Source organism: Pteropus alecto, unplaced genomic scaffold (genome assembly GCF_000325575.1).
Source record: "Pteropus alecto unplaced genomic scaffold, ASM32557v1 scaffold44, whole genome shotgun sequence".
Taxonomy (NCBI): domain Eukaryota; kingdom Metazoa; phylum Chordata; class Mammalia; order Chiroptera; family Pteropodidae; genus Pteropus; species Pteropus alecto.
Genome location: NW_006436812.1, coordinates 7,048,402 through 7,058,824, shown reverse-complemented (window position 1 = coordinate 7,058,824; position 10,423 = coordinate 7,048,402). Strand labels below are relative to the sequence as shown.

General features: G+C 54.4%; 1 protein-coding gene across 2 annotated transcripts in view; it reads right to left on the bottom strand.

Annotated features, from left to right (window-relative positions):
• Nucleotides 1-67: 67 nt before the first annotated feature.
• The window catches only part of RGS11 (regulator of G protein signaling 11), a 10,584-nt gene continuing 228 nt past the window's right edge, over nucleotides 68-10,423 (bottom strand). Inside the window, exons 2-16 of one of the 2 annotated variants that reach the window (XM_025048413.1) lie at nucleotides 10,278-10,328; nucleotides 9,990-10,096; nucleotides 9,240-9,291; nucleotides 9,059-9,117; nucleotides 8,761-8,837; nucleotides 8,482-8,563; nucleotides 7,240-7,308; nucleotides 6,088-6,117; nucleotides 5,944-6,005; nucleotides 5,712-5,825; nucleotides 5,499-5,614; nucleotides 5,279-5,366; nucleotides 5,051-5,189; nucleotides 2,309-2,391; nucleotides 68-2,218 (exon numbers count right to left, since the gene is read on the bottom strand). In XM_025048413.1, the coding sequence (XP_024904181.1) occupies nucleotides 2,095-2,218; nucleotides 2,309-2,391; nucleotides 5,051-5,189; nucleotides 5,279-5,366; nucleotides 5,499-5,614; nucleotides 5,712-5,825; nucleotides 5,944-6,005; nucleotides 6,088-6,117; nucleotides 7,240-7,308; nucleotides 8,482-8,563; nucleotides 8,761-8,837; nucleotides 9,059-9,117; nucleotides 9,240-9,291; nucleotides 9,990-10,096; nucleotides 10,278-10,328 (1,253 nt within the window). In that variant the 3' untranslated portion in view covers nucleotides 68-2,094. Of the gene's footprint in view, nucleotides 2,219-2,308; nucleotides 2,392-5,050; nucleotides 5,190-5,278; nucleotides 5,367-5,498; nucleotides 5,615-5,711; nucleotides 5,826-5,943; nucleotides 6,006-6,087; nucleotides 6,118-7,239; nucleotides 7,309-8,481; nucleotides 8,564-8,760; nucleotides 8,838-9,058; nucleotides 9,118-9,239; nucleotides 9,292-9,989; nucleotides 10,097-10,277; nucleotides 10,329-10,423 lie in introns of those variants that run through there. The other variant, XM_025048414.1, reaches the window with a different exon arrangement.

Below are 10,423 nucleotides of genomic sequence, written 5' to 3'. Positions count from 1 at the left end.
CGGCTCCAAAAGGGTAAAATGGATTTGTTTCTGTCCAGGCTTCTGGGTCAGGGTGGGAAAGGTGGCTGAGGAGGTAAGGGGCCCTCTACTGGTGGTTCTTGGAGCACCTCACACTCACACCTGCCAGAAAGGAAACCGAGCCCCAGATGTCTTTTTCAGCGTGGCCCCCAAGCACAGCTCAGTTTTGAAGACCCCTCCCCGCTCGCTCATAGCAATCCAGGAACCCAGCCCATGGATGTGGGTGTGGGGACAGGCAGGGGGTCCCCCCAGCACCTCTACATCCTCCAAGGGCTGGCCAGGAAGGGGTTGTGGGTGAGCCCAGGCATGAGGAGGCCAAGTACGGGGGCTTCAGTGAGATGCTGCTTTGAGTACCAAAGTGATGAGCATGGTGGTTTTAGAGCATCCCTCAGGAATTTTTTTGAAATATGATAAGCCCTGTTTTCTAGCCACGGAGACAGCCATGATCAGGTCTGTTTCTTGCAAAGGCCTGGGAGGGGCAGTGAGGGGGCTGAGGTTGAAAGGATGGGTGCCCTTGTGCCAAGGAGCGGGTCCCTTGTCCTTGAGAAAAACTATCCAGCCTACACGGCCTCAGGCATGACAGGGCTATAGTGACAGGTCTACAAATGAAAATCACCTGGAGTGGGGCAGGGCTGGGGGCTTGAGTGATGCTCACAGCCTCCCAGGGTCCAGGTCGGGGTCCACAGCACCAGACAGAGGCGTCAGATCTGGGGAGAGACCACCTTGCAGGTCCCAGGACAGTGAGCAGGAGTTGGGGAACTGAGCCCAGGGGATACCCTCACTGATGGGCCTCCTGCACCCTGGACTTGTAAATAAAGCAGTTATGCCCATGAGGGTCCATACCGTGTTCCCTGGAACTCTGAGGCCTTGGGGTACAACCGGTCCAGGAGGCGATGAATCAACACCAGGAGCCTCCCACCACGGACTCCCTGGACTGCTTCCTTACTCTCCTCTGGAGCACTCAGGCATCCTTGTCTCATCAGAGTACAGACAGCGTTCCCAACTGTCTCCTCAAAGACCAGACCCTCCAGTCTGCAGCCTGAGTCCAGCTTGGACACCCACATACAGGACCCTCCATGATGTCTTTGACACCTGAACTCACGGTATCTTTCACCATCTCCCCCACCACTGCATGCCTCACACACCACACACGTGTGCATACGCACCACACACGTGTGCATACGCACATACACACCAGGATGGGCTCAGAGTAAGAGCCAAGGGTCCTTTATTTCTGTACCAAGAGTGGGTGGGAGGGGAGGGTACTGCCCCAGCTGCTCCAGTCAGAGCTGTACCCCCAAAGGAGCAGCTATTCCTTTACTCTGAGTCTAGGGGAAGGTGGGGCACCTCAAGACAAGAGTGACTGGTGTCATGTCACGGCATCTCCCACAGGCTCCACCCACCCACCCAGGCAGAGCTATGAACTGGACCAGTTGTGAGGGGTGAGGACATCAGGGCCATCTCTGTACGTACAAATTCTGGCAGAGAAGCCATGGCTTCGAGAAGACCAGATGGAGGTGCACCTTTAGGACAAGGTCGGGAACATGTACAGACCAAGATCAGGGCACACCTGTGGGGACTGCTCTGGACTCCTTGGAAGGCTGAACATGGCCTCACCAAAATTCAGGGAGCTCTGTGGAGTCCTCATCAGGGTCACAGTAGGCAAAGTAGAGTAGGAAAATTAACCCTGAAGCCTGCATTTTCTCACCACGTGACAAGTAGCACCTGCAAGACTTGTGTGTCTTGCTCTCAGTTACTCTCTTGCCAATTTAATGGTTCTGGAGATGGGGGTGGGCCAAACCGAAGACCACAAACTGCTAGGAGCATGGTCTGATTTGCCCATCTCATCCCACCTTTCTCCAGGTGACTCAAGCTTGGCCAATGACATCCCCTCCCTAGGAGCCAGCACCTGGACCAATTCATTCTGGGAAACCTGAGTGAGACTCGTGTGCCCCACAGCAAGGCAAAACTTATGCATGAGGAGACACCCATGCTGGGGGTCTTAGCAGCTGCCAGGACCCCAGGTGAGAGGAGAGAGGCCAGGATGACCACCTCCTCCTCCAGGCTTAGGCCCACCTAGGCCTCCCCATCACCACTGCTGGGGCCACCGGCAGCAGCCGCAGGTTCCCCAGAGGCAGAAGCAAGAAGGAGAGCAGGGCTGGGGCTCGAACGCCGTGGTTTCCGCATGAACGGGAACACCCTGTAGGAGAGAAGGGCCGTGAGTGCAGGGTGGCCTCAAGCGTCCTGCCTGCCTCACACTTCCCAGGTGCAGGGCACCACCTAGGCTCACCGTCTTTTTGTCTCCGAGGGGATCACGGCTTCCTCCAGCAAGGCTTTGTACATTTCCGACTTCAGGAACCTTGGGTAGGAGTCCTGCAAGAGACGGCAGTCAGCTCTGACCGCTGCCTCCTCCTCATTCTCAGCTTCCCGCAAGACTCCAGCCTGGCACTGCTGGGGCCTCCTCTGACCCTTAGAGCCCACAGTGGACAGTGCTAGAGGCAGCCAGCTGAGATCTGCCCTAACCAAGTCAGCTGACTCAGAGAGACCTGGGCTCCCATCCAGTTGGGCCAGTTAACACCCAAAGATGAGCAACAGCCCAGTGCCCATGCCTGAAGGAGTGAACCATGGCACCTCCAGTGGGGGAATGCCAAGCTGCCATCCACCCCATAGAGAGACGGCAAGGACACAAATTGTTCAGTGAGAAGGGAAGATGGTGGAGGGGAAGGAAGAGAAGCTAGATTTAGTTGAATATATCTTGCTTTATAGACTGGATTTTGAAACTAAATAGTTCATATAATTATAAAATAATAAGCAATCCCCAAATATTGAAAATAAAGTGGAACAAGTGGAGTTGGACACCCAGTGGGTGACAACCCTAACCACACGTGACAGCGGAGTGGTTAAACGGGACGTCGAGTAGGATACATACAAGGGACCAAAAAGAAAAAAAAGTAAACCATCTTCAGTGAGTGTACTATTCATGGTGCTGTTATGTTATTCAGTTCAGACTACTGAGTGAATGGTGAGAAAAGTAAATACATAATTACGTTAGCATTGTTGAAAACCAAGATTTTCGTGGGGATGGGAAAAGAGACACAAATCAAGAGGTAAGGAAAGTCTAATCCCGAACCTGAATTAGAAGTGTCAGTATGCACACATATTTCCTGATTCTGTTCAATGAAATGCCTGGAAATGATGACCACCCCAGTGGCATGAACACGGCTGGTGTGTACGTCAAGGTTTCTAAACACCACCCCTGAAAAAGGGCGGGGGTTGCCCGTGGAAATGGCTAAGTCTGGGGCAGGATGAGCCTAGGACAAGCTGCCACACCAGGAAGCAAGGGAGCCACCACAGACTGGGAGCCAGCCAGCCAGAGATGGACTTCTGAACATCACATAATAAGGACTGGTATAGATTAAAGCCCATAAAATCTGGTGAAAATGTGAATTTATGATGGTATTAAGAACATCAAAGTTTATGGCCATGCCACCCCGAACAAGCCCAATCCTGTCTGATCTCAGAAGCTAAGCAGTGTTAGTACTTGGATGGGAGACCACCTAAGAAGACCAGGTGCTCTAGGCATAAAAAATTAAAAAATAAGAGATTGTAAACTGACAAGGTCCTTGCAATCTGTGAAGTCAACCAAGGGTTGCCTTGCCTAAAAAAAAAAGAAAAACATCAAAACTTCACTGACTACCCTTGGCAGATGCTGGGGGGTCCACCTCATTATTTTGAAAAGTGGCAATTAAGGAATCAAATATTGATTCTGCCTTTCCTATTGGTACCACTGGGCCAGCAAAGAGTGGGCAAGGGGTGCTTCCAGCTCAGAAATAAAGAGGCAGTGATTAGAACATCACTGATGAAATCGTGAGTCTGGGCAACGACTGTCCGTGGCTGCTCGAATCACAAAAAGGGAGGCAAACAGACCTCATGTATCTCCTGATGGAAGAACACCCCAAATTGAAGAATATTCTTGACAAAACCAAACAACAAAACTAAATGACTCTGATCAAGCCTTAAATGTAACTACTAATTTACAGCAACAGGAGATAGAAAACACATCAGAGATGCCACGAGGGCTCTGCAAAATCCAGACTAGGAAACCACAGGACAAAGGACCCAGTTCTTTCAAAACAACAAAAAAGATAGGGAGAGAAACCTATGCAGTACTTTAAAAAGAAGTTTAAGAGACATTAACCAATTCTAATGTATGAATCTTGTTTAGATCCAAAGTCAAGCAAATTGAAAAAAATTAGATAAATATTTATAAGCCATGGTATACAGAATTAAAAGCCCCCCAGAGATGTGTACATCCTAATCCCTGGAACCTGTGGATCTGTCCCCTTATGTGGCACAGGGACTTTGCAGATGTGATTAAGTTGAAGGTATTGAGGTTGCCTGGATTATCTCGATGGGCTCAATGTAATCGCAGGGGTCCTTGTAAGTGAAAGGAGGAGGCAGGAGGATCAAAGAGAGATTTAAAGATGATACACTGCTGCTACACCTGAAGCTAATATAATAATTGTGTGTCAACTCTAATCGAAAAATACATTTAAAGTTTTATAATTTAAATTAAAAAAATTAAAAAAAAGATGACACACTGTTGCCTCTGAAGATGAGCCAAGGATGCAGGTGCCTCTAGGAAGGAAAAGCCAGGAAACATTCTCCCCTGGAGCCTCCAGAAGGAATCAGCTCTGCTGACACCTTGAAGTTAGCCTAGTGATACCCGGGTCAGACTCTGGCCTCCAGAACTATAAGATAATAAATGTGTGATGCCTTAAGCCAGCAAATTTGTGGTGTTTTTTTTACAGCAGTAACAGAACACTAACACAGAGGCCAAGTGGGCAGGTGTGGACCCTGACTGGCTAGTTGAAGACGCTGTGTAAATACTATGTGTCTTGGGTGTGCTACTGGTGTCTGCAGCCTTGTTGAAAGCGAGGAGGTGGTCCGTGTCTTTTACAGAAATGTCCTGAAATACCTACAGATAGGAAGTCTGGAAATAGCTTTAAAGTCACAGAGGAGGGACACCCACCTTCTTCATCAGCATGTAGATGTGCAGTTGGGCGTCATCCAGCATGTAGCGGTGGGGCTGGTGCAGGCCCTCCAGGGTCCGCTCCATCGTCTGGCTGTCAATGTTGACCCAGCGGGCAGCACCAGGGGCCAGGAACTGCCTGTGTGTCAGGGCAGGGGGACAGCCCTGTGTGAGTCCAGGCTCTGTGTGCCTGCCCTCCAGCCGGCCAGGCTGCCCCCTTACACTCACTGGTACACGGTGTCCACCAGGGTGGGGACCTGGGCCTGCCTTCCGTGGCGCAGCTCCTCACATGCCTCCCAGAAGCTGAGGTTCTCGGCTGGGGGTCCAAGCACCAGATCAGGCCCACCTGAGCTGTTGCTAGGGCTGATTGAAACCTAGGAGGGGGCCCCCAGACAATGGCCTCCCTCACTGGGGCCTCAAACTTGGCGGGGCATGGCAGGCATCTTACCACTGAACTCTTTCCTGAGAAAGTCCATGAAATGGGCCCGTCCCATGGGGTCTTCCAAGAGTTCCCGGAAGCTGAAGCCCCATTGTTCTACACGGAGCTTTGTGGGCGCAGCCACACTGGAGGAGAGGATGGGTGTGTCAGCATGAGGAGCGTGGGGTGGGTGGGGAGGCTGAGGAGAACATCTGCAGACCCTCTTGCTCACCCTTGGCTCACCTGGGTGCATTCATGGCCCAGTAGGTGTCATCATCTGTGATCCAGGGGTTGCTGGGCAGGCACCCCGACATGATGGGGTCATGCGGCTCATGCTGGCTGCTGAACTTCAGGTACCTGGGAGTGGGGATGATGCCGGGGGCCAGTGCAGGGAGGGGCTATGGGGTCGAGGGCACTGGAGGAAGGTTCTGGGCTCTGGGCTTAGGGTCTCCAGCTGTCACCCCATCCCACTCACGCCTCAAGGCAGACAGAGGACTTCACCCGGGTCCTGCCCAGGGCCTTTCTGCAGAACTCCACCTAGGACATGGGACCTTTGAAGTAGGGCTGGGGCTGGGGGTCAGCCAGCCCACCCGCCTGCACCAGCCCCCATAGGACCTACCTCCCTCTTGTAGAAATCCGTGTTCTTAGTCTGGAAGGGGCCAGGAAAGCTACAGTTAAAAAGGCAGATCCCTGCTGGGGACTGACATCCCACCCTGGGCTGGAAGAGAATGGCCCAGGCCCCTGCTCTGCCCCTCAGAGCCCCCTCCTCTAACGATGGGGTCTGACTTTCCAGAAAGCTTTTGGGGACCTATAGTCTGGAGATTTCCAGAATGTTCTCAAAGTTGCTGTGAGGTTCGCCAAGTTGTCACTATCTCGTATTTTCAAATGTATTTAAATCACTTTTTGAAAACAACAAAAACTTGAGAAATACTACTGTAGATCACCCTGGGAACCCACACTGCTACCTGCTCCAGATTTGACTCATCGTGTTCAGAATTCAGAACCTGCCCCCCACCTTTTCATGAGCCAGGTGGAGGAGCATGGCCACAGGACTGGTGGCCCTTCCCAACACTCCGCAACCAACACGGATGCAGCCGGAGGGAGGCAGACAGCACCCTCAGAATGCCTGTGATTTCCAATTTCTGTCTCTGCTCTTAAACTGACTTTATAATGGGGAAATTATAAACCTATAACAATGAGCTTATGATTTTGAAGTTAGAAGTTTTATCCGTAAACTACTAGATGTATCTGTTCTGTTTTGGGTTTCATGATATTTGAATAGTGGGCTCTGCTGCTACAAAGTTTGGCCATGTCTGTCCTGGTACAGTTCCCTCTGGTTCCTGAGGCCACCAGAGGCTTTGAAGGGAGGCGGCTGGTCCAGCCTGGGGGAAGAGCCCTCTGCTCCCCACTCCCCAGGGTCCTTTGCACTTACTTGCACCCAGGGCAGCAGGTGGGAGACAAAAGAGGGTGAGAGTTAGCAGGGGGGCTGGGAATGATCTGCCCCTCAGAGTGAGGGGACAGTGAGACCAGGAGTGATATAGCCACTTGGAGTGGCTATATCAAGTGCCATTTGGATAGACAGGTAGATGCATGGATGGATGGGCAGCCCCCAAGTAGTCCCATAGTGGTGGAGTGGGGATGGGAAGGTGTGTGTGCACGGGTGGGTTGAACGTGGGGGTGGCCAGGAGCATGCATGCCGAAGTGAGGAGGCATGTGTGCATGAGTGGGGAGAGGGCGGGGGGTGGGGCATGCATGTGTGCAGGGTCCTCACCATCTGCACTCGTGTGGCAGTGCAGGAGCCCCGCTCTGGACCCTGCTCCAGCACACTGGGGACCCCAGGCTGCAGAGGGGAGATTAGATGAGGTAGGGCGCACAGCTCAGGTGGGCTGCTGAGATCCCCCCGCCCCAAGGGCTATGTTTCTGCCTCCCACCATCTCCCATATACTGAAGCTCTGCACCCACTTGTCACCCTTTAATGAGGAAACTGACACTCAGAAGAACCCAGGGACCTGAGTCCTGAGCCCCTGAGTCCCCTCTCTGTTCATTCCTACCCCAACGCAACCTCCTTCATACAGCAGCTCCAGGTCCCCTCTCCAGGACCTCACCCAGCTCATGGTTCCTCTGTGCTCCAAATCCATGTGTCACCCCAGCCTGGCTTTGCCACTAAAATGAAAACCTTTACCTTTTCCCCCAAACCTCCCACTCTTCCTCTTCTCAGCCAGACTCACTTCTATGCATCGAACTGCCCAAGCTAGAAACCTAACAACCTAACCATCCTTCTTGAGAGTCTCACTCGCACTCACTTGTCCTTCCACCCTGTCGTCAAACATGCATGCTGGTCTGGCCCTCTCCCTCACCACTGTCCAGGTAGGAGCCCTTGTGTCCACTCACATGGAGGCTCTAGCTGCCATTCCTGACTCCCTCCACGTGGACCCTGCACTCCACATGGCTGGCCTGGCCCACCCCTGGGCCCCACTCTCAGCCTACACACACAGCTTTGGGGCCACCTTTCTCCCCCTGTCTGGCTGCCTGGCTCTCAGGTGGAAGACTGAGTCATTTTCCCAGTGATACGCCCCCAAACACACCTGATGAGGTAATCAGGCCCATGAGTGCCTCTCATCTTTTTCCATGGGTTTTTCCCACGGGGGTTTCCATTCATGGTTTGCTGTGACTGCCTCAGCAGACCCACTGCCCCACACAGTAGGGGGACCTCAAACCACCTGGCAAGACTGAGGTTCTAGGTAAGGCCTAACCTTAGGCCAGCACCCCCAGAAGCTGCAGCTAAGCCCACTTGCCTCCTCCTGAGGGTCTTCAGATCCCCCACCTCAGCTTCCCCAGGCCCCTCCCTTAGACCCAGAGAGAAGCTATCTGTCCCGTAGTCTGGGGCTTCTGATGACCCACAGACCTACAACCTCCTGTCACCTGCTGAGACCCCAAAGGCACATCCCGCCCACAGCTCCCGAGGACCTGCTGCTGTCCAAGGAATCACCCCCTCCCCACAAAAGGGGCTCACCGGGGGCCTGTTCACCAGCCAGTATGTCTGCTCCTGGCATGCAATGACCAGCCTGTCCCCCTTCCTGCGCTGCTTAGCTGCCCTGAGGGAGTAGGTGGAGTTGGGGGAATACCAGTGCCCACCACAGCACCTCCCTCACCCACCCTCAGGCCAGGGCCAGGGCAGACAGCCAAGCGTGGGCTGTACTCTTTCTGGTCCTATGGCTGCCAGTGCCCAGCTCAGTGCCTCTGAGCTTCCCGGGCAGTCTGGGCTCTGTGCCCGCTGGGCTTGGGGTCTCACCGCAGCTGTTCTCTTGCCTGCATCACTACCAGGTCCCATGTGTGGTTGATCTTCCTGTGCAGCTGGTCATAATGCTCCTGGAGGTAGTGTCATCCAGTAGGTAACCCCCTCCCATGCCAAGCTCTGGGGCGTGAACCCCCCACCTCCCCACTGAGACCGCGCAGGGTATGGCTGTCTGTGTAAGGCTGCATTATCCTGGGGCCTGGGCTGTGTGCTCCAGGGCAAACTGTGAGGCCCTGGGGACACAAATGGGGCTTGAGTTCCTCCTACTGGACTCAGCTTGGAAGGCAAGTCCCACCTTCTCGTGGTCTGTCAGGGCCCCCTGCTTTCGGATGTTCTTCTTGGCTAGGTAGATAGCTGGAAGGACAGGACAAAAGGCTGCACAGGAGCAATCTCTGCCCCTTCCTCCCCTATGGCATCACCGAGAAGCCACTAGTCCTGGGAGCTTGTCCCAGGCTAGCCCACCCCTCCTCACTCACCATAGTCAAGCTCAGCAGCTGGCCACAGGGTGCTCGTCCAGAAATAGGGTGTCTGGTGCCATGCGGGGACAAGGGTGTCTGGACCTCCTGAGCCTTCCTCACCCCAGGAGTTGCCCCCACCCACTCAGCTCCCTTGGGAGGAGACCGGGTTGACTGGGGGTGGGTGGGAGGGGGTGCCTGAGGATCTGCCAGCCTGCCCATGGTCCAGAGGTTCAGCCGGCCACAGGCCATTCTCCCCACCTGGAACCGAACTCCACTCACCCCTTAGGGCCCTGTGTAGAGGCTGCCTCCCTGACTCTGAGCTTCAGGAGCTCCAGCTCCAGGGAGGGGTGGGGTAGGGCCTGCCCAAGCCCAGGATATAGTCGCCGTCTGTGCTGGGGGGAAGGCGGGTAGGGACTGAGGGCAAGCCTGGCCTGGGTCCCTGTTGTGGCTGGCAAGGGCAAGAAGGGGGCTACAGCATGACTAAGGACACACGACGAAGTGTAGGGATCCAGTCCTCAGGCCCCACAGCCTCATTTAGGGGTGGAAACCTAGGGACCAGGGAAGCTGGCAGAATCCCCCACAGGCCCTGCTGTGACCCCAGAGAAACTGAAGCCCCCTTCCCTTAACTTGATCCTACCACAGGGAAGCTTTGAGTCCAGTCCTTTCGGAGAGGGAGTGGTAGGCCACCAGTCCTGATGTGACATCACTGCATTTTGCTCCCACCCCAGCCCTACCCCTTCCAGGAATCCTCACCCATCTGAGCCTGACCTGGAACCTGTAGAGTGTTTCATCCGGGCGGAGCACAAGGCTGCGGGGCTCGCGCAACGGGTACAGATAGCCATGCCTCAGTAGGAGAATGCCCAGGTGCAGGGCCTCTGGGGAGGGGATGAGTTCTCAGCTGGAAGAACTGAGCAAGGTCTTTGGGGGCGAGCTCCCCTTCCCCACACACTTGGCTTGGCCCTGACATGGGTGAGCCCCAGAAGGCTCAGTCCAGCATCAGCACAGGGGCCCCAGGGCAGGGTGGGAGCCAGGATGGGCAGTCGCTGACTCCCTTACCCTCCTCTGAGATGCAGTACTTCTGGATCAGCCACTCCATGATGTCGTTGCCTGCGTAGCAGAGATTAGGTGGGGGAGACCAGGCAGGGCCAGTACCCCTCCCCACTCCCCGCCTGCCCCTCCCACCCTCCTAATCTTTCACCCCC